This window comes from Aquarana catesbeiana, linkage group LG04, assembly GCF_042186555.1.
Source record: "Aquarana catesbeiana isolate 2022-GZ linkage group LG04, ASM4218655v1, whole genome shotgun sequence".
Classification (NCBI taxonomy): Eukaryota; Metazoa; Chordata; class Amphibia; order Anura; family Ranidae; genus Aquarana; species Aquarana catesbeiana.
In genome coordinates this window covers 652,768,775-652,795,485 of record NC_133327.1, presented here as the reverse complement: position 1 = coordinate 652,795,485, position 26,711 = coordinate 652,768,775, and the positions used below count along the sequence as shown (strand labels likewise).

At 42.7% G+C, this 26,711-nt stretch overlaps 1 protein-coding gene across 1 annotated transcript in view; it reads left to right on the top strand.

Moving 5' to 3' along the window:
- LRPPRC (leucine rich pentatricopeptide repeat containing) overlaps positions 1–26,711 on the top strand; it is a 337,307-nt gene that overhangs the window by 26,179 nt on the left and 284,417 nt on the right. The window contains exons 6-11 of the mRNA XM_073628468.1: positions 1,610–1,696; positions 4,497–4,623; positions 5,689–5,824; positions 14,772–14,926; positions 19,839–19,944; positions 21,050–21,157. Coding sequence (XP_073484569.1) covers positions 1,610–1,696; positions 4,497–4,623; positions 5,689–5,824; positions 14,772–14,926; positions 19,839–19,944; positions 21,050–21,157 — 719 coding nt within the window. The remainder of the gene's footprint in view (positions 1–1,609; positions 1,697–4,496; positions 4,624–5,688; positions 5,825–14,771; positions 14,927–19,838; positions 19,945–21,049; positions 21,158–26,711) is intronic.

Genomic DNA, 26,711 nt, shown 5'->3' with positions numbered 1-26,711 from the left:
ATTACCATCTTGGTGCCAAGTGCACCCAAAAATGCGGCCTCTCTGTGTGCTGGCCTTGGCGTGCAATAATACATGTAGAACTGTGGTGAGAACGCATGCCTTGCGCGCACTTGGCACAGTTGCTGGTGGCTAACTGGAAGCTCCCGTGCCCCACTTCCCAGCATTCTAAACCCATCAAAGGGCCGGTGTCGGCTCCAATGGGGTTAAAGGAGACGTATAGCCAAAGCTCGTTTGGCTATACTTCTATGGATCACAGGAGTGCAATTAGTTTTGCACTCCTGTGACTCATTTTCAGCGGAGAGCGGGCTGAAGTCCACTCTCTGCTGACGTCACGGATGTCAGTCCTGGCACCGCGTCATCGCGACAAAGTCTGGATCCGCCAGGTGCCTGGACTGACACCCGGCTCAGCCTCTCAGCGAGCCTATGGGAGACTAAGCCGGCCACCCCCTCCACAGCCCAGAGCTCCAGTGAGCGAAGAGAGAGCAGAGCTGTGACTGACAGTCTGCAGCTCTCTGCTCACGAAGCGCTGAAAACCGAGCGATCGGCGATGTTCGATCGCTCGGTTCTCAGTGCAGAGGCGCGGGACCGATGTTGCATCCACCGAGGTAAGTATGATTCTGAAAAAGAAAAAATCCTTTTACTTCTCTTAAGTATGCTTGTGTGAACAAGGCCTAAGTATCAAAGTTTGACGTGTGTGTTGTTTTTTTTTTTTTGATGCTGACTGCCTTTGTTTTAAAGTGGTGGTACAGCACTTGTCATGTCTCTACAATCCACTCTGTTAGATAATAACATGTGCCCCACTGTATGTCCTTTATTTAAAAAAAAAAAAAAATGCTGATTTCTACCTTATATTAGAGTGTCTCCCGGCGCTCACGTGACTCCTCGCCCAGTCTGACAGCTACAGCCGGAGGGGCTGAGAACTCACACTTACGTCAGCCAGGAGGAGGACAGGGTAGAGCCGAGGAGTCACATGAGTGCCGGGAGACACTCTGATATAAGGTAGAAGTCAGCTTTTTTTTTTTTTTTTTAATAAAGGACATACTGTGGGGCACATGTTACTTACGGAGTGTATTGTAAAAACATAGCACTATTTTACCAGCCGGAGGGGAGGATTGGGGAGCGGACAGAGCTGACAGGCAGGGAGGGGAGAGAACAAAAAAGGAGAGAGCAGGGCTGCGTATAACGGAGGCATGTAAACTGACCACAGTGTCAGGGCTCAGCAGCCATGATAAACCCTGGTCAGTTTAAGGGGTGAGGGCAGGATCAGCCAGGTATTTCAGGTGATACAGGGGGCCAAATTACACAGCACAAGTATAAAATGCTTTAAAGGAACAGGGTCATTTTTTTTTTTTCTTTTTCATGGTTGAAAACACTTAAACCCTTTAAAACATGTAGTTTTACTTGGCTAGTGTCCCAAAATGATTTTTCCTCCATTGAATGTATTACACAGTAACAATAATTTACCGACCAATTTGTCACTTTATCTGCTTTGTAAAGTTCTGCATGTCTATATATTCTCAGAATGACTGAATGCCTTAGAAATTGTTTGCATATACTGTCAGTCTTTGCAGTAAAAATATTAACCGATAATGTCTGTCTTGGTTTAAAGCAAAATTCTGGGTTTCATGAAGAGCACCAATCTCGCAATCACAGAGGCAGTTTTCAGCTCTCTGATCAAAGGACATGCAAGATCTGGGTAAGGTCTACAGTCTTTAACTCCGCTAATTCCAGAGTAAATTAAATGTGTGCTGAAAGAAATGTAGGCTTCTATCGGCGGCCTGTCTTTCTAACGGTGCTTAAGGCTGAACTTTATTCTGCCTGTATTTTGCCTTTTTGCATCTCTTCTTTCCTTCCTCCTAATCATCATGCTAATGAGATATTTCAATAAAACATTTCCCTGTTCATTTCACACTTTATTTTAGACCTAGTAATGTTATCACTGGGTCTCTGTGCTTCACAGTACGATGCAGGCAGATGAAGGCTTGTGGGAGAGGCCAGCAGGGTTCTGTATATGGCTTCCTGAAAACATCACAGCCCCGTTTCAGTACTCCTCTCAGGAGCATTCATGCTCCAAGCATTTAGTTGGCGTTTGGGCTTTTGGGAGGAGTTAAGCAAATTGAAAAAAGCCTTGATGGGTGCATATGAAAGTCTAGAGAAGTGGGTATTCCTAGGCAGACTACATTTGCGTATAGACCGCTCTAGGTATTGCCCATATTCTCTGCATTAATGTAAAAATCTTTTCAATAGCGGCTCCCCCTAGCCTTCCCCCTAAACACTTGCCTGAGTCCACTCATGATCCGGTGCTGTGCCCGTCTGCTGCAGCTCTTCTCTCCTCTTCCTGTATTCACTGAAGACTCAGCCAGCGGTGGAAGCCATTGGCTTCAGCTGCGGTCAAATTCAGTGAGGAGAAAGCTGGGGCGGGGCCAAGCTGCGCTGTGTGTATGTGTGTGTGTGTGTGTGTGTGTGTGTGTGTCTATAGATGCTAGCTATACGCTAGTAGATTTGTTTTTTTTAATGAACATTCGTACGAAAATTTTTATGAAAATTTTCGATACATTTGGTGGCTTGATGGGGATGTAAGGGTGATGGGGACCCTAATGCAAGAATGGGCTCTGATGGGGACCCTGCTGTAAGGGTGGGCTCTAAATGGATTTTATTGGGATTTTATGTGATAGACCAACATAAAGTGACACATAATTGTGAAGTGGAAGGAAAATGATAAATTGTTATCACATTTGTTTACAAATAAATATCTGAAAAGTGTGGCGTGCATTTGTATTCAGCCCCCTTTACTCTGATACCCCTAAATATGTATAACTAAAAGCTAGTGGAACCATTTGCCTTCAGAAGTCACCTAATTAGTAAATAGAGTCCACCTCTGTGTAATGTAATCTCAGTATAAATACAGCTGTTCTATGAAGACCTCAATTTTGTTAGAGAATCTTAGTGAACAAACAGTGTCATGAAGGCCAATGAACACACCAGACAGGTCACGAATAAAGTTGTGGAGAAGTTTAAGACCGGGTTAGGTTATGTATAAAAAAAAAAAAAAAATCCCAAGCTTTGAACATCTCATAGCGCACTGTCAATCCATCATCTGAAAATAGAAAGAGTATGGTACAACTGTAAACCTACCAAGACATGGCCACCCACCTAAACTGACAGGCCAGGCAAGGAGAGCATTAATCAGAGAAGCAGCCAAGAGGCTCTTGGTAACTCTGGAGGAGCTGCAGAGATCCACAGCTCGGGTGGGAGAATCTGTCCACAAGGCCAAATATTAATTGTGGACTCCACAAATCTGGCCTATATGGAAGAGTGGCAAGAAGAAAGATTTTGTTGAAAGAAAGTCATAAGAAATCCCGTTTGCAGTTTGTGAGAAGTCACAGCAAACATGTAAAAGAAAACCTGTTAGTCTACCAAAGACTTGAGACTGGGGCGGAGGTTCACCTTCCAGCAGGACAGTGACTCTAAACATACAGCCAGAGCTACAATGGAATGGTTTAGATCAAAGCATATACATGTGTTAGAATGGCCCATTCAAAGTCCAGACCTAAATCCAATTGAGAATCTGTGGCAAGACTTGAAAATTGCTGTTCACAGACGCTCTCCATCCAATCTGACAGAGCTTGAGATATTTTGCAAAGAAGAATGGGCAAAAATGTCACTCTCTAGATGTGCAAAGCTGGTAGAGACATCTCCAAAAAGACTTGCAGCTGTAATTGCAGTGAAAGGCGGTTCTACAAAGTATTGACTCAGGGGGGCTGAATACAAATGTACGCCACACTTTTCACATACAGTATTGATTTGTAAAAAATTTTGAAAACCACCTATCATTTTCCTTTCACTTCACAATTATGTGTCGTTTTGTGTTGGTCGATCACATAAAATCCCAATAAAATACATTTACGTTTTTGGTTGTAACATGACAATGTGGAAAATTTCAAGGGGTATGTAAACTTTTATAAGGCACTGTATAAAGTAGTTATTATTCCAATGGCTGCAAAAGTGAAAATAAACTTCAAAGTGGAAGACTTTGCTATGTTGATACCTGTAGGGTAATGTGCATTGTGGCCCCTTTAAACGGAACACACATATCATTCTGAAATGACTGCATCGTGTAGGAATCGTAAGAAATATGAAGATAGAATTAAAGACAAAACTTTTTCCTATACATTTTGGATACCGCATGGCATGGTTATAACCCCTGACAGTTATTTATTTATTTTGCCCTCTGTTTCAAATTGGGGAGATTTCCCTTCGCTTCCTGTTCCATAGCCAAAACAGGAAGTGAGAGGAAATCTCTGCAAAGTACGGGAATCCCTTGGCGATTTGTGGTGCTTTGGATTGAGGCAAGTACACACTATGGAGGGGTGTGACTTTTTTTTATTGCAAAGATTTACAACCACTTTAATGATTTGTAATTTTTTTCAGACTCAATTGCTGTATTTGTGTTGGTTCATTCCTGTGTTATTCTGCCTGTGCTTGTTGTCCTGCAGAGATATGGAAAGTGCCAAGAACATCCTGTCTGTCATGGAAGGAGCAGGGTTAGTCCCTGGAAGAAAAGCATATGATGCATTGCTTTGTGCATATGCTGAAAAAGGAGATATCGAAGGCATCAAGCAGGTGGGATGTTTTAGGAATTGTGATTCTTTACACAAAGGGCTAACGCCTAATTGTGACGCTGTTGTTGTTTCCTTTTAATCACTTCCCCTCTGCCATATGTTTTTATAAACGTCCTGTGGTATCATTCTTGGTCATCTCTGCAGTGATTGAGATATCATCTTTTAGGGCCGGTGATTCTACACAAAATTAAAGAAATCTGAGCGGCCTTAAGAGCCGCTGGATTACTTTTACAGGCGGCAGAAGGGGGTAAAGGTACAGTGTTAAAAAAGAAATTTTAAATAACACGCCAGTTTACTACTCGCAGTAAGCATACTGCAAGCAGACGGGCGGCCCATACAGGCTTCAGCAGGCATGTGATAAGTGTAGGGCCACAGTGTAAATTATTTAAACATCCACCAATCAACAGAGACAGATCCCAGTTCTTCAAGAGCTTTATTAAGAAACATGTGGGATGGGAATATGGAGTAGTATTCCTTGTCTGAATGGACACAGGGAGCTTCAGCTCGGGTGCCCCCATAGCAAGCTGCTTGCTGTGGGGGCACTCAACAGGAGGGAGGGGCCAGGGGCGCTAAAGAGACACCCGAGAAGAGGAGGATGCTCTGTGCAAAACCAACTGACCAGAGGAGGTTAGTATATTCTTTTTTTTTTTTTTTGTGTGTGTAGCATTTTGGCCTAAATTTATGAAGAAATTTCGTTTTTTTTTTTTTTTTTTTTTTATTGGATCATGGATGTGTTTTATAATAGAAAGTAAAAAATATCGTTAATGTTTGGTCTTTTTTCATTTATATAATAAAATAAAAAGCCCAGTGATCATATACTACCAAAAGAAGGCTCTATTTGTGTGAAAAAATAATATAGATTTAATTTGAGTACAGTGTTGCATGACCGCGCAATTGCCAGTTAAAGTAGCACAGTGCTGAATAGCAATAAATGATCTGATCATAAAGGGGGGTAAAACCTTCTGGAGATCAAATGGTTAAGATGCAGAAATATACATAAATAACTTCTTTTCTAACTGTGCGGTATGTTGTTCTGAAGGTGTAACTGCTTGTTTTCTCTCATTAGACTCTGCATGACTGTAAGGTGACCCTGACAGACGGGGTCTTCCTAAACGTGATCTATTATCTGGCAAAGTCCGGCCACTCTCAGTTTGTGCCAGATATCTTTGAACATATGAAGACTTGCACAGGATTTTTTCAAGGTAATAAAGGACCAATTAAATATATAATGCATGGCTTTATATGTATGTATATGTGTGTGTGTGTGTATATATATATATATATATGTATGTATATATATATATATATGTATGTATATATATATATATATATATATAAATATATAAATATAAAATATGTGTGTATATATAAAATAATAATAGTGTGTATGTATGTGTGTGTGTGTGTGTGTATATATATATATATATATATATATATATATATATATATATATATATATATATATATATATATATATATATATATATATATAATAATAGTGTGTGTGTGTGTCAACTAAATCTGGTTTGCATATGGATTGTGTGGGTTGGACTTTCCTGTACTATAGTGTTGGTCACTTCTCCTTTTGTTCATGGATTGTGGTCACTCTTCCTTAATCCATGGGGGGTCACTCGCTCACTTCTGCACCACTGATTCTAAGACTCTTCTCCAGTTTCATCCCACTGCTTCCAGCTGATGGTGGTTGAAATTGTCACACTTTCTCTCCTGGCTCAGATCATTGGCATAGGAAGGGCAAGCTAATAACCATTAAAGAGGAAGTAAACTTCCTTTACTGCCTTTTACCCACAGTGCCTTGAAAAACTATTCATACCCCTTGAAATTTTCCACATTTTGTCATGTTACAACCAAAAATGTAAATGTATTTTATTGGGATTTTATGTGATGGCCCAACACAAAGTGGCACATAATTGTGAAGTGGAAGGAAAATGATAAATAGTTTGCAATATCAAATAAATATCTGAAAAGTGTGGTGTGCATTTGTATTCAGCCCCCTTTATACTGATACCCCTTACTAAAATTGCCTTGTGTAGTCACCTAATTAGTAGAGTCCACCTGTGTAATTTAATCTCAGTATAAATACAGCTGTTCTGTGAAGCCCTCAGAGGTTTGTTAGAGAATCTTGGTGAACAAACAGCTTAATGAAGGCCAAGGAACACACCAGACAGGTCAGGGATAAAGTTGTGGAGAAGTTTAAAGCAGGGTTAGGTTATAAAAAAAATATCCCAAGCTTTGAACATCTCACGGAGCACTGTACAATATGTCATCTGAAAATGGAAAGAGTATGACACAACTGCAAACCTAACAAGACATGGCCGTCCACCTAAACTGACAGGCCGGGCAAGGAGAGCATTAATCAGAGAAGCAGCCAAGAGGTCCATGGTAACTCTGGATAGATCCACAGCTCAGGTGGGAGAATGTGTCCAGAGGACAACTATTAGTCGTGCTCTCCACAAATCTGGCCTTTATGGAAAAGTGGCAAGAAGAAAGTCTTTGTTGAAAGAAAGCCATAAGAAGTCCCGTTTGCAGTTTGTGAGAAGCCATGTGGTGGACACAGAAAACATGTGGAAGAAGGTGCTCTGATCAGATGGCCTAAAAGCAAAATGCTATGTATAGGGGAAAACTAACATTGCATATCATCCTGAACACACCATCCCCACTGTGAAACATGGTGGTGGCAGCATCATGTTGTGGGGATGATTTTCTTCAGCAGGGACAGGGAAGCTGGTCAGAGTTGATGGGAAGATGGATGGAGCCAAATACAGGGCGGCAATCTTAGAAGAAAACCTGTTAGAGTCTGCAAAAGACTTGAGACTGGGACATAGGTTCACCTACCAGCAGGACAACGACCCTAAACATACAGCCAGAGCTACAATGGAATGGTTTAGCTCAAAGCATATTCATGTGTTGGAATGGCCCAGTCAAAGTACAGACCTAAATCCAATTGAGAATCTGTGGAAAGCCTTGAGCATTGCACAGCAGACGATCTCCATCCAATCTGACAGAGCCTGAGCTATTTTGTAAAGAAGAATGGGCAAAAAATGACACTCTAGATGTGCAAAGCTGGTAGAGACATCTCCAAAAAGACTTGCAGCTGTAATTGCAGTGAAAGGAGGTTCTACAAAGTATTGACTCAGGGGTCTGAATACAAATGCACACCACACTTTTCACATAATAGTAAAAAATGTTGAAAACCATTTATCATTTTCCTTCCACTTCACAATTATGTGCCACTTTGTGTTGGGCCATCACATAAAATCCCAATAAAATAAATTTACGTTTTTGGTTGTAACATGAGAAAATGTGTTAAATTAAGGTGTAGGATTATTTTTTCAAGGCTCAGTATAGGTAAGCTTATAATAAGGCTTACCTATAGGTAGTGTAAATATCTCTTAAACATGCACAGTTTAGGAGATATTTACATTACATGCAGCCAGTGACATCACTGGCATATGTGCTCTGAAGGAGTGGCCACCCATGCCGTTCCTTCCGAGCCCTGTGCCATGAACGGCGGCTCCAGCTCACATGCGTGGGAGTGACATCATCGTGTCTCCAGCCAGTCACAGAGCCTGAAAAACTGGGAGCAAGACAGGTGAAGATAGAAGCCGCTACAGCGCTGACATCGCAGCGCCGGAACAGCTTCGCTTTAGGGCAAGTTTCACATAATGTGCTAGTATGCAATGCATACTAGCACATTATGACATTACCTTGCAGGGAAAAAAAGCGGTATACCGCTTTTAGGCTGGGTGGTCACTGCTGTGCGGATCAGCAAACAGCAGGGGTCCAGTGCGTCCCTGTTCTCCATTTCAGGGACGAATCGGCCCCGAATTTTTGTTTGGATTCGGACCTGAAACAGACCAAAAGACACACAGGACTCTTCTAAGAACCGCTCTGCAGCCGTCCCGGAGCTGTGTGAACCGTCTCTATTGAGAGCCGGTCACAGTCTCCTGACATGCGAATTGGATGCGGGGAAACCCTCATCTAATTCACACTAGTTTGAACCCAGCCTAAAGGATATGTTCACCTTTCTCAACATGTTACACCTGTATTTGGGCTGTATCATGTGGAGTATCCACCACTTCTTTCCCTGATTCCCCCCACCTTCTCCCCGCACCTGCTGTCACAATTTGAAACCGGTGCAGTCATTCGTGGCTCTGCCTACACAGTCGCGTTATTCATTCACAGAGATCTGTGAATGAAAGGTATTCAGAAATTATCGTCCTGCTCCCCGGCGGACGTGTTGACATCACCTGTGATGAAGTTTATTGAAAATAAATGTATGTCGGGTTGGAGGACATAGCGGTGATGTCAGCACGCCCGCCGGGGCACAGTACGATCATTTCTGAATGCTTGATGTATTCATTTTTTACTTGCCTGGTTAATGAATGATGACAACTAACCGGCCACGTTATCGGGTGATCTTTTTGATGACACCTCTAACATACGGGTCCTGTGAAAGAAATGTTGCCTACATACCCACAGTGGCGGGTGGGTGTTGTCCACGAATGCATAGCTAGACCTCGTTTGGGGTCTCCTCATCTAGTAAGCATCCATTTATTATATATGGTGGAGCACAGACAGGGGATCACTTGAAGCACTTTTGGACTGTAATTAAGCACGTGTGGAGCACCTGTGTCACCACCAGTATTTGGAATTGGGATTCCTCTGCCTATATCATTTACCAATTTTATGCCCCGTTTTGGCATTTTGAGTTAACATTATTTTAGTTTTTATGCTTTCACAGAATAATTGGCACTTCCATTGAAAATATCCAATCTGTATACCTTACCTGGCACTTTATTGAATAATATAATTTATGAATGCACGTTTACAGCTTTACATGTATATATGGATGAATTTTCTTTTTTGCAATTATAGCACTTTATTCTCATCACTGTACAGTGGCTTGCGAAAGTATTCGGCCCCCTTGAACTTTTCAACCTTTTGCCACATTTCAGGCTTCAAACATAAAGATATAAAATTTTTATTTTTTGTGAAGAATCACCAACAAGTGGGACACAATTGTGAAGTGGAACGAAATCTTTTGGATTTTTGAAACTTTTTTAACTAATAAAAAAATGAAATGTGGGGCGTGCAAAATTATTCGGCCCCCTTGCGTTAATACTTTGTAGAGCCACCTTTTGCTGCGATTACAGCTGCAAGTCGCTTGGGGTATGTCTCTATCAGTTTTGCACATCGAGAGACTGAAATTCTTGCCCATTCTTCCTTGCAAAACAGCTCGAGCTCAGTGAGGTTGGATGGAGAGCGTTTGTGAACAGCAGTTTTCAGCTCTTTCCACAGATTCTCGATTGGTTTCAGGTCTGGACTTTGACTTGGCCATTCTAACACCTGAATACGTTTTTTTGTGAACCATTCCTTTGTAGATTTTGCTGTATGTTTGGGATCATTGTCTTGTTGGAAGATAAATCTCCGTCCCAGTTTCAGGTCTTTTGCAGACTCCAACAGGTTTTCATCCAGAATGGTCCTGTATTTAGCTGCATCCATCTTCCCCTCAATTTTAACCATCTTCCCTGTCCCTGCTGAAGAAAAGCAGGCCCAAACCATGATGCTGCCCCCACCATGTTTGACAGTGGGGATGGTGTGTTGAGTGTGATGAGCTGTGTTGCTTTTACACCAAACATATCGTTTTGCATTGTGGCCAAAAAGTTCGATTTTGGTTTCATCGGACCAGAGCACCTTCTTCCACATGTTTGGTGTGTCTCCCAGGTGGCTTGTGGCAAACTTTAGACGAGACTTTTTATGGATATCTTTGAGAAATGGCTTTCTTCTTGCCACTCTTCCATAAAGGCCAGATTTGTGCAATGTACGACTGATTGTTGTCCTATGGACAGACTCTCCCACCTCAGCTGTAGTTCTCTGCAGTTCATCCAGAGTGATCATGGGCCTCTTGGCTGCATCTCTGATCAGTCTTCTCCTTGTCTGAGCTGAAAGTTTAGAGGGACAGCCAGGTCTTGGTAGATTTGCAGTGGTTTGATACTCCTTACATTTCAAAATGATCGCTTGCACAGTGCTCCTTGGGATGTTTAAAGCTTGGGAAATCTTTTTGTATCCAAATCTGGCTTTAAACTTCTCCACAACAATATTACGGACCTGCCTGGTGTGTTCCTTGGTCTTCATGATGCTCTCTGCGCTTTCAACAGAACCCTGAGGCTATCACAGAGCAGGTGTATTTATACAGAGACTTGATTACACACAGGTGGATTCTATTTATCACCATCAGTCATTTAGGACAACATTGGATCATTCAGAGATCCTCGCTGAACTTCTGGAGTGAGTTTGCTGCACTGAAAGTAAAGGGGCCGAATAATTTTGCACGCACCACTTTTCAGTTTTTTAATTGCTAAAAAAGTTTAAAATATCCAATAGATTTTGTTCCACTTCACAATTGTGTCCCACTTGTTGGTGATTCTTCACAAAAAATTAAAATTTTATATCTTTATGTTTGAAGCCTGAAATGTGGCAAAAGGTTGAAAAGTTCAAGGGGGCCGAATACTTTCGCAAGCCACTGTATGTATGAGCACTACATGATTTGGATTATTTGAATATGTGTCTGAGTATATTTACAGCTCAACAAATTTTTTTTGATTGTCCCCAGAAAAGTAAGAGGGGATATCTTCCAATGGGGACTCAAATTTTGGTGACCTGGGGGTCCCCAAGGAATTCCCTTAACTACTTCTCGCCCATTGACATCATGTGACGTCACAGATTTTGAGTGAGGTTATCTGAATGATGCCTGCAGTTACAGGCATCATTGAGATATCCTCTTTTACAGCGAGTGATTCCCTGCGCTAAAAAAATGCTATGATTGTTTTTACCGGTGTGGTAGGGGACAACCCACCCCCTCCCCCCACTGCCCTCTGGTGCTTCTACCAGCTCGCACATGCAATTGGCGAGCCAGAGAAGGAATCCACTGGTGGCGGAAGTTCATCATAGAGAATACCACTGGCCAGATCCCAGGCAGTTTCTGACAGGGGTCTCAAACTGGTGGCCCTCCAGCTTTTTACGAAACTACAATTCCCATGAGGCATTGCAGGGCTGACGGTTACAAGCATGACTCCCACAGGCAGAGGCATGATGGAACCGGTAGTGTAGCAACAGCTGGAGGGCCGCCAGTTTGAAACCCCTGATCTATGACCTTTAGGAGGCCGGTTTCGATGTTATGACATCACACCTGGCCTCGGCGGTTGTAAACACTACCGTTGCCTCGGCTGGGAAGCCAAGATCGTTTTTTATTTTCTCATTTTTAAAATTTATTTTATTTTAGGCTTTTTAGTCTAGAGGTGAGATCTTAGACCTCATAGACCCTAGATCTCACTATAAAGAGGACCTGTCATGCCCTATTCCTATACATTCCTTGTAATAGGAATAAAAGTGATAAAAAAAAAAAAATGTAAAAGGTAAGTGTCAAAATAGTGAAATAAATAATAAAAAAAAAAAAGCGCCATGTCCCTGCATGCTCACTCGCAGAAGCAAAAATACATACATAGGTCACGCCCACATATGTAAATTGTTTTCAAACCACACATGGGAAGTATTGCCGTGAAAGTTGGAGCCAGAGCAACAATTCTTCCCCGGTGTAACATCTTTCACATTATGCAAAAAAATCGGACTAACTTTAGTGCTATGTTTTTTTTTGTTTTTTTTTTTTTTGTTTTTTGTGTTTTTTTTAATGCATAAAACCACCAAAAAAACACGTTTGAGAAATTGCTGTGCAAATATCGTGCAAGATAAAAAGTTGCAACCAGTGTTAAAGCGGAGGTCCACTGAAAAAAAAATATTAAAAGCCAGCAGCTACAAATACTGCAGCCCGCAGTGTCCGCAGCCGAACCCGATCCGTCCTTCGGCTCTCGGCTGCTGCCGCCGCCATCCTCGGTAGGGGGATTAGGAAATGAAGCCGTGCGGCTTCACTTCCTGGTTCCCTACTGCGCATGCGCGAGCCGCACTGTGCGTCCCCACAGGTCCCTGCTGTATTCTGTTTCTCACAGAATACTGTGGGGGAGGACGGGGTAGGCGGCGGAAGTGGCGTAGGTCACCGCAAGCTCGGCGGTGATCTATGCCAGGAAGTGGGAGCAAATACCTGTATTAGACAGGTATCTGCTCCCTCCTCCCCCCTGAAAGGTGCCAAATGTGACACCGGAAGGGGGGAGGTATCCAAAAAGTGGAAGTTCCATTTTTGGGTGGAACTCCACTTTAATTTCGTCGACTAAATGAAAACTATTTTAGCCGACTAAAATACGACTAAAACTAAAACAATTGAGATGACTAAAATACGACTAAAACTAAAATGGCATTTTAGTCAAAAGACGAAGACTAAAATTAAATTGAAATTTGACTTCAGAATTAACAATGGCCTTTAGTGCATGTTCATACCTCAATACCTTAAATAATAACGTATTAGATTTTTCACTCCACCAGTATATAATGAGTTTGGAAATTGTAGAGAAATGTTAACTAATGCATTACAATTTAATTACACCCATTCGATTTCAGATGGCTAAAATGAGTTTTAGTCAACTAAAATGTACTGGAGATTTTAGTCGATTAAAAGGTAGGACATTTTAGTCGATTAAAGCGGGGGTCCACCTATCTATCGTTTTTTTTTTTTTTTGAGTTCATTCACAAATTTTTCTTCTCAGCATTACATACTCACATATTGTGTGTAATATGTCCGCCTGTGTCAGATTTCGTCGGAAAGAATAACTTATATTATTCACTGCAGGCGGTTTACATCTTCATTGTGGGCATTTGAAGCCCACAAGCATTTATTTCCTGGATGTGGTGAATGCTGTGCTCCCAGCATTCACCGCTCGTTCCCGCACATGCTCAGTGGCATCCTGGGAAGCCTGAGACTAGCTCCCAGGAGTCTGGGAGAGGCTAGAAACACGCCTACTCCCACGGGAGGAGAACCAGGAAGTGCAAAGAATATAAAAATAAAAGGTAATTACGGCGATTTAAATTTTTTTAAACGGCATGTCAGCATCTAGGCAAGGAAGAGAATACATACAGATATTGTTCAAAATTTGGGTGGAACCCCGCTTTAAAATGTACTGGAGATTCATTCGACTAAATACAACTAATACAATTGCAGAAGACTAAAATGGGACTAAAATGCCATTGACTAATGACTAAAACTAAATCTGCTGCCAAAATTAACACTGGTTGCAACGACTACCGGTTTATTTTCTAGGGTCTCTGCTAAAAAAAAAAACATGTTTGGTGGTTCAAAGTAGTTTTCTAGCAAAATTATGTTGATTTTTACATGTAGGAGAGAGAATTGGCCTGGGTAGCAAGTGGTTAATTTGTAGGGCTTTCCTGTCACTTCCTGTTTGGCTATGGGACCCTCTACCTTGTTCTATCCAAAATAGGGAACAAAAGTTCTGCTTTCACACTGGGGCATTGGTGCCGTCGGCAGTAAAGCGCCGCTATTTTTAGCGGTGTTTTACCGTAGTTTTTGCTGAGGTTTTTGCCCGCTAGTGGGGCTCTTTAAACCCTCGCTAGCGGCCGAAAAAGGGTTAAAACAACCCGCAAAGCCCATTCATTTCAATGGGCAGGGGCGGTTTAGGAGCGGTGTATACACTGCTCCTTCACCGCTCTAAAGATGCTGCTTGCAGGAGTTTTTTTAACGTCCTGCCAGTGCATCGCCTCAGTGTGAAAGCACTCTGGCTTTCACACAGACTGCAGGGGAACCGCTTTACAGGCGCTATTTTTAGCCCAAAAGTGCCTGAAAAATGCATCAGTGTGAAAGGGGTCCAAAGGGATGCAGACTCATTAGAGGCCTGCAGGTGCAGCAGCTTGTTGACAATTATGAAACCACTCCCATTAGACTTACTCAGAACATGGGCACACAGAAACACAAAGTGATTTATTCAGAATAACAAAAGGTAGAAATCTGCAACAAAGTTTAAAATCCTTGCAATGTACATAGATCACCCAGGGGAGAATTTTTTATTTTTATTATTTCAATAGTGAAGTTACTCTTTAAGACAAAATGGTAAAATCTGCACTCTAATTGCCTGTGTTGATAGGCAGAGGTTAGCTTAATAAATATATATATATATATATATAAATAATTTGTGTAATAATCTTTTTTTTTTTTTTCTCATCCTACAGAAGTGATAAATCTGTGTTTGAAGTTACTGACACAAGGCTATGGAGATACCGCGCTAGAAGTAGCAAAGAAGTTTATACCCACCCAACAGTCAGAATTAAGTTTCACAAGTCAGCCGTGCAGCTTCTTTATACGTCACTGCATCCTTTTAGACCTGGTATGATCCCTTCTACGTTACATATTCTAAGTTGGGAGCGGGTAAAATATATGGAAGAAAATTTTGCAGCATAACGTTAAAGCGGAAGTCCAGGCTATTCCTAACTATTCTTAAACTGCTCCGACCCCCTTCTAAATCCTATTCTAACTAACCTGTAAAAGGAACATGCTTATACTTCCCTATTCTGAGGGAGCTCCAGTTTGGTCACATGATCTCCCCAGCGGCGGTGGGGAGGAGAGATCGCTGACAACGGCTGCAATGCTTGTGCGGGAAGTCACCCATAGGCTTACTATGGGGCATCCATTGTCGGCTGAAACTTCAATACACTAAAGGATCCTGGGAGCCAATCATGTGATCAGACCGGAATCCCCCAGAATAGGCAAGTATAAACATCTTCCTTTAACAGGTTATTATTTATTATTACAGGTACTTGGATAGCGCTGTCAATTTACTCAGAGCTTCACATACATATTGTACATTCACATCAGTCCCTGCCCTCAAAGGGGTTGTAAATGTTTGAATTTTTTAAAATAAAAATAACAAACATATTATACTTACCTGCTCTGTGCAAAGGGATCCTCTTCTGGGCTGCCCCGCCGACGCTCCTGGCTCATCCCCTTCATCGGTTGCCCGTGCGGGCGCGCTCCTGAGTCTCGCTGCTGGGTCCATTGACACAGACAGCAGGGACTCGGCCTCCCGCTTTCGTGTCACTGGATTTGAATGACAACAGCGGGAGCCAATGTCTCCTGCTGCTATCAATCTATCCAATGAGGACAGAGACAGCGGCTGTAGCCGCTGGGCTCATGCTCGTCGCTGGAACGGACGGTTTCAGGTAAGAAAATGGGGGGGGGGGGGATTCTGGGGGCAGCTGCAGCAAAGAAGGTTTTTCACCTTAATGCATTAAGGTGAAAAACCATGAGACTTTACAACCCCTTCAAGGAGCTTACAATCTAAGGTCCCCAACTTACATTCATTCATACACATACTAGGACCAATTTAGACAGAAGCCAATTAACCTACCAGCATGTCTTTGGAGTGTGGGAGGAAACCCACAAAGGGAGAACATACAAATTACACATTCATGGTTGGGATTTGAACTGATGACCCCTAGTGCTGCTAGGCGGAAATGCTAACCACTTGACCACTGTGCTGGTAGTTAGAATTATATTTAAAGTGGGGGTGAGAACAGGTTTAATATTAAGAATAGAAAGCTTGACTTCTCCTTTTAGGATCCATGCACTGTAGCATTTTGATTTTATGCTAAAAAAAGCTGGTAAAAATGCTGGATAAAAAACACTGGTAATTGCTTTTTGTAATAGCATTTTAGGGGTGTCTAAGAGAATTTAGAAGCGGTTTTGCCATAAAAGGGAAAAAAATGACACTTTTAGTAGTGTTTCTGCTGGAAAAACGCTCCAAGAAACTCTACAAAAACATTTTTTTTTTTTTTTTTCTGCTCCTAGATGCTAAAGCTCAAAAAACCTTAATAGCCTAATGTAGTGTGCATGGACACATAGGATAACACTATTTAGCTTTTAGGAGCAGAAAAAGATGCTAGTGTGCATGGAGCCTAAGAGCCCTTTCACACTGGGGCGGTTTGCAGGCGCTATTGCGCTAATAATAGCGCCTGCAAACTGACCCGAAAGTGCCGCTACTTTCATTCCAGTGTGAAAGCCCCGAGGGCTCCCACACTGGAGCGATGCGCTGGCAGGACGGTAAAAAAAGTCCTGCCAGCAGCATCTTCGGAGCGGTGAAGGAGCGGAGTGTATAACGCTCCTTCACCGCTCCTGCCCATTGAAATCAATGGGAGGGCGCGGCTATACCGCCGGCAAAGCGCCTCTGCAGACCTTTAACCCTTTCTCGGCCTCTAGCGGGGGGTAAAACCGCCCCACTAGCGGCCGCATACCGACGGTAAAACGCCGCTAATGATAGCGGCGTTTTACCGCCGACCCCGCCCCAGTGTGAAAGGGCTCTTAGTGTCAGCCCATTTTTTTTTTTTCTTCATTTTATTGAACAATTAGGACATGGTAAAGTTTTGATCCCATAGTTGGATCATTTTTCTAGCCAGGTTGGAGGCTGACAGAATATAGGTCATTGAATTTTGTGGAGCTGAAAGGCTCAGATTACTGCTCCACCACCAACAGTCAGATAGTTTTAGGACATGCAGAGGTTTGAGAGCCAGTTTGGGGCCCTTAAAGTGTTGGCTCACCTTTACAGAAAAAATGACGACCTGCCATGCTACTCTGAAGGTCTCCATTCAGTTGGCATGAATGGCAAACACACGTCAGTGCAAACTGAACTGTAAAATGCAGGATATTTCAGACTGGATTGCAGTGCATGGCTCTAGGGAGAATGGATGAGCTCCAGACAAGACATTAAATACACAGATTCTATATCTCTCTATCTCTCTCTCTCTCTCTCTCTATCTCTCTATCTCTATATCTCTATATCTCTCTATCTCTATATCTCTCTATCTCTATATCTCTCTATCTCTATATCTCTCTATCTCTATATCTCTATATATATCTATATCTATATCTTCACCTGCCAGATGCTTTGTGTTTGTCCATCCAGTTCTACAACATGGCACAGCTCTTTCTGGGATGCTGCAGGTATTCTGACGCACTAAAATTATTAAAGTGTTACTAAACCCTCAACAGTAAAATCAGTCTGTATATGCAGTAAAGGATGCTTGTTATACTCACTGTGGAACCTAAGGGGTTAATCCTCCACATTTTGTAAAAAGGCTGTTTGATACGGTCTTCTCTGATTCTTCCCTTCTTCCATTGTCCCCAAGCCATCTCCTCATAGTACACAGCCTTATGGACTCTCTGCACATGCTCAGTTTGGTGTGTATTGCTAGAGGGTTTTTGTTTTCTTTGGAGGGTGCATGTGATCAGCACAGGGCCAATCGGCACTGTCCACACAGAGGGTCAGGGGTCATGCAGCATCATAGGACAGTCAGAGGAGAATGAAAACTCCACCTACAAGCTTTAACCAGTGCTCGGCTAGAGACTGAGAGAAGTCACAAGACTGCTATATACTGCTGATGAGAAAAGGTATTTAGGCAGTTTATATTTACAAAAAAAATTGCATTTCCATGTTCTGTGTACTGTGGGGGACCAGATATAGTGAATGCAGGGTCCTGGGTTTAGTAACCCTTTATAATATAAGCTGAGAGATTGCCGCAACAAGCATTAAAGTTACTACAAGACTCGTGTGGCTCACAAGCCACTGTATCTTTCACTGCTTATGTTTGTATGTTATAAGGTCTTCTAATGAATATTTGAAGATAATGTAATCTGTGCTGTGTCCTTTTTTATTATTATCTAAAAAAAATTTGCATCAGAAAAAAAATGTGCAAAAGATAAAAAAACACCACATAGCATTTATTAATTTTTTTTTTTTTCTATTTTTTTTTAATTTTTTTAAGCGTTATTAAATCCCAAACCAAAAATGTAATATATGGCAGCTTACCAATCATTAGATGTAGTGGATGCATTGGTTTTCTTTACTTTGGCTGATGTGCCTGATCATTAGTATTGCTTGGAGGAATAGTTCCCTATTATTGGTATTAATTAAAGGAATAGTTCCCCATCATAGGTATTAGTTGAAGGAATAGTTCCCCATCATGGGCATTAGTTAAATGGAATAGTCCCCCTTAATTGAGATTATTTGGAGGAATAGTGCCCCATCATTGGTCTTAGTTGGAGGAATAGTGCTCCATCCTTGGTATTAGTTGAAGGAATTAATGTACCATCCTTGGTATCAGTGAGAGATAGTTACCCATTGGTATTGGGTGTGTAGCCCAGTGGTAGCAGGTGGAAAAATAGAGTTCAAAAGGGACCTGATAAGTGCAGCAAAGGGCTGCATCTGTCCCACGAGCCACATTTTGCTGACCACTGCAATAGATATTGACCACTTAAGGATTTTGAATACCAGCCCTATAAGCCAGAGACAGCCAATTTGCATTTGATCTAGTAATCCAGCTATTTGTTCAGTAATAGCATAGCTCCCAGCTGTACTTCTTTTTGAACCAAATCCCTATGTACATCTTTCCTCCTTAGTTCTACTTCCTTTTTGGTCTGATATGTAGATGTCTTTTAAAATATTGCATTATTTATTACCAATTGTTATACTACACTAAACCTCTCATTCTACCTCCTAGGTCATTTAAATTATTTTAAAATCCAGTAAAAAGCAAAAGTAGAGGTGAAAAAAAGAAGCACTTTTAGATTTAGAGTAGAATTTCAGGCTAAACTTAACTACTCTTAATGCCCCCCCCCCCCCCCCCCCCCCCAAACACCTATGCTGACTGTGTAAAAAGTATGTATATATGTACCTGTATTAACGGCTCTTCAGTCTGGTCGTTGGACCTCACTCCCCTATGTCAGCCAGGGGCGGGGAAGAGGAGGGAGCGCCGATAACGTATGAGCCATGGGAGCCTTTTGGTGATATCACTGCTTCCAGGCATTTGCAGCCATTGTTGAGTGCTCTCTCCTCTCCCCTGCAGCTGCCGCTGGCTGGCACAGGGGAACCGGATCACGCGGCTGGAGTGGGCTGAGAATAGGTAAGTATATTTATCTTTATTACACAGGTTAGTCCGCATAGGTGTTAGGATTGGAGAAGGAGCATTTTTAAGACGAGTCCGATTAAACCCGGAATTCTACATTTGCGTAAAAATTCTTCATGATCCACGTACCTGGCAGTCTGGGGGTGGGTGGCAGGGGTGTGTCCTTTGCATACTTTGTGGTATAAAGTGTCCCTTTTTCTCATTTCAGAAAGTTGGGAGGTATGGGTAATTGGACAGACGGCATTAGTAAATTCTTGTAAATAGCTTCTTTTCCCATATGTTGGTTTTGGTGCACTTATAAAAGTGATTTGTATTAATGTTTTATTTTATTTATAATTGTAGCCTGCCAGCATTATAAAGACATATGCACCCAAATTGGAAGAATCTAAGTTGCACTGCTCACCCCTGCAGTTTGCTTTATACTGTGCTCTGGAAGAAGGTAAAAAAGGTAACTATTCTTTTTTTGTTGAGGAGTGGTTTGGGCTGTGTGAGGTGAGTGTGGAACAAGTTCATAGCAACCCATCAAAGTCTCCCGTTCTCCTATTGTTCATTGGTGGACAGGACACAACATTTCGTTGGGTTATGTGTCATCTGTGTTGGAGAGTAATCAGAGTTGGCTTCTGCCAGTTGACTGTACCAATTAGAATGCTGACCGAACAAAAAAAAACAGTTTATGGCCAGCTTTAGGGCACCCAACTGTGTAGGTGAATCAGGCAGATTATTATCCATGCTTCTGGTCTAAAGCAGGGGCGTCGAGCTTCCATCGTGGGCCACATCCGCATTATGGTTGCCCTCAAAGGGCCAGTTGTATCTATATGACTATATGAATTTACTGAGGGCTTTTTTTTTCTCTCAGAATAGGTGCAGGAACTCAGCCACCCCTCCCCCCGGTCGAAACGCATCGGACCGTGGGTGTGGCCAAATTGCAGAGTGGGAGGATCTTACAGGGCCAATAAATACCATGAGTGTGTGTGTAGGGTTCAGGGGTTTGCTGTGTACATGGTGCGGGGTTCAGGGGTGTGCTGCGTACATGGTGCAGGGTTCAGGGGTGCGCTACATGCAGAGCACAGGGTGCAGGGTTTAGGGGTGCACTATGCAGGATTCAGCTCTTTCATAGGCTGTGCACATCTCAATTCCACTCCTCGGCTCTGGCCTCTGCATCACTCTCCCCCATCCCCCACCTCTGCACACATCTCCCTTCACAGCTCTCCTTTGTTTTGTGCTCCCCATGAAATCCTTATCTTGGAGTCCATTTAGGGATGCAGGACCTTCCCCTCTGTTTTATTATCTTGCTTTTGGTACTGCTTCACTACAAAACTGAAGCATGCATCCTGGGATGGCCTACAGGTTTTTGTTTGCCAGTGTCTAATCCTCCTGTAGGCAGCAGTAAAACTGAAAGGTGACAAACTTCTCAATGTCCCACAATGGACTCCTAAGAAAAGGATTTTATAGTAAGTGAGCTGCTTTAATTTGGTATTTTATTGTGTGTTTTTCATAGCCGTGTTGAGTTTTGCTTAAATATTTATTTTTTTATATATTTTTTTTATTTTTAGATTTGGCACTTGACCTTATAAGAACCTTGAAAGAAGAAGGCTTACCTGTAAGACCGCACTACTGTTGGCCTCTGCTGGCTTCCTTCAACAATGAGAAAAATGTACAAGGTAAGTCGCCACATCCTAAGACTGTAGGTGACTAGGGAAAATGCCCTCTACTGTCAACTTCTCACTTGTCTTGGGTGACATTGAAATGTCTTGCATGCGTGTAAGAAGTATAGACTATGTAGTAAAGCGGAGGGATTTATTACAATTGATAGTAATGAGCAGGTCAGATGCTAGTGCATACTTACGTTGCTTATTTGCTAACACCTACACTATTTATTACAAAGGATGCTTGGATTCATTCTATCACTTACAGGTAGAGGCCTGTGTATGGGCTTCATAAGATACGTCTTTGCTAATGAAATCTAACCCTCTTGAGTAATCTCTGGTCTTGGGGAGTACTTCATATGCTTCCGTTATTGTACGATCTGGATTGGATAAGTTTAAACTTTTTCATTAGACATATGAGCAAATTGCTTTGTTGGCCTTATGTCCCCTCACCTTATGCACTTTCAGGTGAATTTAGTAGGTTGAACAGCCTGGTTTTGTTGAGGGGCCAGCTTTAAAGCCTATCTCCAGGCTAAAAAAAAAAAGTTCTCCCGTGCAGTGGGGCTGTGGCCCGCCTTTTAGGTAACTGCTCGTTTTTGTCTAGAGGAGAACGGGGATATACTTGCCTAATCCTCCGATCCTCCCAGTACAAAACTACTCTGGCACCCCTGTGCTCCCGGGGGCTTAAGTTGTGGACTATTCCTGATGACGTCAAGCCCAGAGCAGGCTCCATAGACTAGGAACAGTCCACCGCTGGACTGTATGGGAGTGCCGTTTTCCGGTGGCATGAAGGATTAGAGGAGTAGAAGCTTTCTCTTCACAAAAAGTGTAGCTGCTGACTTTTAATAATCGGACACTCACATGTCCCACGGTCCAGCGATGTGGGCATACGAAGCCCCACTCCTCTCCGCCCCCTCTCCACGGCACCGGCATTCTTACTGTGGGTGCCCGGCTGTGGATTCACATTCACAGCATGTGAGAGCCATGCTGTGAATGGCTGGGCAATCTTCTGGAACCCGTGAAGTGTCTTAGAAGATTGCAGGGAAGGAGGGGGGAGAGGTGATCTTCCTTCTGATGCCAGGGGAGGAAGTGGTAGCTGGATGCCCCTAAAAAGAGGGTATCACCCCCCCCCCCCCAAAAAAAAAAACAATGACATGCCAAATGTGACATGTCGGGGGGGGTCACCATCACTAAAAGCGGAAGTTCCATTTTTGGGTGGAACTCCGCTTTAAGGAGCAGAACTACTACATTATAATATTAACCACTTTACTGACCTCCCCAGATTGACTGCTACAGGGCGGCTTTCCTGTGCAGATCACTTTTATATATTGTAGGTGATTCTGAACTCATGCCTACTGGGGGCGCACGCACGCCACTTCTGCTGTGATTATTTACAGTGGGTGCCATGCACTGGATGTCTGCCTGCACTCGCCGATAATGGGGCAGAGACTCAGAACTCAATCAATCTTTTCCCCTAGTAAAAACAGCACATCCAGTACACAAAAACACTGGTTAGGCACACAGTTAACCCTTTGATCGCCCTAGATGTTTAACCCCTTCCCAGCCAGTGTCATTAGTACATATTTTTAGTACCGATCACTGTATTAGTGTCACTGGTTCCCGCAAAGTGTCAAAAGTGTCAGATTGTCCGCCGCAATATCACAGCCTGGTCATGGCAAAAAATAGCCTGGTCATGAAGGGGGGTAAAGTGGTTAAAGCTGAACTCCAGGCAAACCACTAAATACTCCATTGAAATACATGCTAGAGCAGTTTTAAAAGCCAATGGATTTTTGTTTGTCCATCCAATCTTGATATCTCCAAAGCCCTGGCACACAGTACAGTCCTATCAGGGCAGGGGACCGTCAGTTTGAGCAGCCGAGCCGATTTTCCGTAGTATATATGCGGAAGGCGGTCGGCAAGTTGTTAATTTATATGTGATCCCTCACCATTCAGTTTAAATTAGAAATGAAGGGCAAAACATTTGTGTATACATATACAAATATACATACCTTGCCCCCCCTTCTTTAATGATCACATAATCTCTGTTCTCAGCTGCATAAGGAGCTCAGAGAGCTGGGGGAGGAGAAACAGCAGCACACTGGACTTCCCAGTGAATGGCTGTGTAGGGAAGGGGGTGTCAGAACCAGTCTGATCATTGAAGGAGAGCCAATTTCCCAGCACAGCTAGAGAACTGACCACGGTGTGCTCTCATGCCTCGTGTGGTCAGTTTTTAGTATGAAAGCAGAGGGACTGGCAGGAACACCAGGGATTTTACACAAAGCAACGTTAAGAGAACAGGCTACATTTTAATTACGAGTACATGGTACGGCAGGCATATATCAGGATTATGAAATGTTGGGTTTACTTATTCTTTAATTTTGTATAGAAGGAAGTGTTTTAAGATGCATAGAAACATTTGTGTTGCATATTAAAATGGCATCTCCATGTCTGAATGGACACACGGAGCTGCAGCTCAGCTCTGGTGCCCCCATAGCAAGCTGCTTGTTGTGGGGGCACTCAACAGGAGAGAGGGGCAAGGAGCACAGAAGAGGCACCTGAGAAGAGGAGGATCTGGGCTGCTCTGTGCAAAACCACTGCATATAGGAGGAAAGGTATAACATGTTTGTTGTTTTGTCTCTAACCACATGCCGACCGGGCCATAGCCGAAAGACGGCTACAGCGTGGTCGGCTTATTCTGGGTGGGCATTCATGGACGTCCTCCCAGATGTGCGCTCCCGTGCGCACCCGGGAACATCCGTGACTGCCGGGTCACGGATGACTGTGCATCGGCGGATCACGGTAAATGGCCGTTGATAGCGGCCGTTTACCACGTGATCGCTCCGTCAAATGATGGAGCATCACTTGTAAACAAACCGGCGTCATATCTTGACGCCGGTTACTCCCTCCTCCCTCTCTGTACTGATTGGTACAGTGTGAGAGGAGAGAGGGAGAGATTGTTTGCAGCGCTGTGGGCACTACAGATCCAGCCCACAGCGCTGCTCAGTGCCAGTACTCTGCCAGTACTCTGCCATAAATTTTAACAGAAACAAAAAATTTTTTTTTTTTTTTTTACCAAATTTTCAGTCTTTTTTGATTTATAGCGCAAAAGATAAAAAACCCAGCGGTGATTAAATAGCACCAAAAGAAAGCTCTATTTGTGTGGAAAAAAAGGACAAACATTTCAAATGGGTACAGTGTTGCATGACTAATTGTCATTCAAAATGTGAGAGCACCGAAAGCTGAAAATTGGTCTGGTTAGGAAGGGGGTTTAAGTGCCCAGTGGTCAAGTGGTTAAGCTTCAATGGTTTGACAAATCCTATGTGGCATTATGAATGTACACTTGGGTGCTCCATTATAGCTTAGTAAAAAGTCAGATTTCTGTAATTTTAGCACAAGAGGGCTGGGTAACCGAGGATTAGAAACGTTAAAATTGTTGTGAACCCTTACATTTACCCAGTGAAGTGACTGGCCTTAGGTAATCCACAGAGATGAAACAGATCCTTCTACATAAGCTGTACTTGTTTATCTGCAGCCCTCTCTTCTCTACAGCTGTTCAAAATCCACACATCAAAGCCTATTCTGAGTTCTGAAACGCTGGAAGTTTTTTCGTTTTCATCTTCTCTCTCCCCCCAGCCTGACTGGACAGTGAAAGAAGAAACCGCAGCCTGATGAACTCATCTCCCTCTCACTTTGCTCTGTTTTCCTGTTAGCATGTCCGTTGTTAGCACATGAGCACAGCAGCACAACTGATTAGTTCCTTGTACCGCTTTTCCCAATGTGAATGAGCTAATTTAACATGTATTAATGATTACCGAACTACTTTAATATGTGCTTGGTATCCGATTTAAGGCATTTTTGGTAATCCCTGACCCAAAACAAGTATTTCCATCAGGAGCTCTATCTTTGCTATGACTTCCCCCAGCTGCATGCTTGTTCCGAGTTAGTGACTTGCACTATTGAGGCCAGAAAAGGATAGGAAACTAGTGTTGTAAAAGGAAGTTGCCAACATCACTTACCACGTTTCTCTTGGTACAGGTTTCCTTTAGCAGTATAGAATACACTTACTACTTAAAGAGGAGTTTCAGTCTGGGGGGGGGGGGGGGGGATAAGTCGGCAGCTACAAATACTGTAGCTGCTGACTTTTAATATAAAGACACTTGCCTATTCAGGGATCCTGCAATGTCGGCACCCCAAGCCCATTCATCCATCGGCTTCTGGTGCAGGTGCCGGCATTGTAAGTAAGGTAAATCGGCAGTGAAGCCTTCACAGCCTGTTTCCTACTGAACATGTGCGAGTCGCGCTGCATTTTCTGAATGGTCCCAGCGTCTTCTGGGACAGGCACAGGTCCCAGAAGGCAGTGGGGGGAAAGGAGGAGGGGCCGGACATGATGTAGATCACTGTGCGGCGATCTTACCAGGAAGTAGGAGAAGTTACCTGTCAAACACAGGTACCGGCTCCCCCTCCCCCCCAATAAAGCTCTAAATGCAGCAGTGGAAGGAGCAAACAAGCAGAGCTTCCCCTTTTGGGTGGAGTTCCGCTTTAAACAGATCTTGACTGAGTCTACCTATTGGACATGAACTGTACCAAAACCATGCTTCCGTAAAGAGTTAAGTCTGAGCCTTAAGAAAAAGTAGTCTGAAAACTCCTGAGATTGTGCCTTGTTTAGGGAATGCTTCTAGAATGGAGTGTAGCAATCTACAGATAAAGCAAGCATTTTATGCCAAATTTATGGCTGACCCGCCAAGAGCGTTAGAGACAGAAAAATCTATTAAGGAGCCTTAAGTGGGGCCCAAACACTTTCACTTTTTCATGGTTACACGTGGGACACCATCAAAGTGGGACCAAATTAACCAAATGCGACTTTTTTCATCTTAGAGTATGGTATATTAATTCTTTAGGTTGTATTAGTGGTATTTCAAAAGGTGTAATCTCGTAAAAAAAACATGCTTTTAACAAAAGTATTTTACCCTCGGGGATACAAAAAATATGTCGTCTTCATCTTATCACGCTGTATAATGTATCGCAGATTGAGATGCGCAGTTGTTAGCTTGACACTGGGTGACAAACAAAATGCACTAACGAAATAAAAATGCTTTTAGCTTATTTAGTCTTGTTGCAATTTTAGCTAAAATATACATTGGTATTAAAGCTTGGAAGTAAAGTCGGAAGCAAATATTCCCTAATGGTCCCTTGCCGTAAGTGGCAAAATCTGTTTTTAAATGCCCCCTTTTTTTTTTTTTTTTTTTTTTTTTTTTATATAAAGTAATCCGAATGAAGTTAACCCCAGACTTGAGTACTTGACTGGTTTAATAATTTGGAGGCACAAGTAGTTTATTTTAGGTTAGCAACGTATGCTATGAGTTATGGTTATTTTGTGTTGTTTCTGCCACTTTGTCTTCCACTGTACTTTTTGTATCAACTTAAAACTGAACTCGAGGCAAAAAGCTAAATACACAGATAAAATACATATAGAAATACTGTTTTACCTGCCAAAGAATGTTTACTGTTCATTCGGTTCTGAGATTTACACAATTCTGCCACACAGTAGAGAGTGCATACATTCAACAAG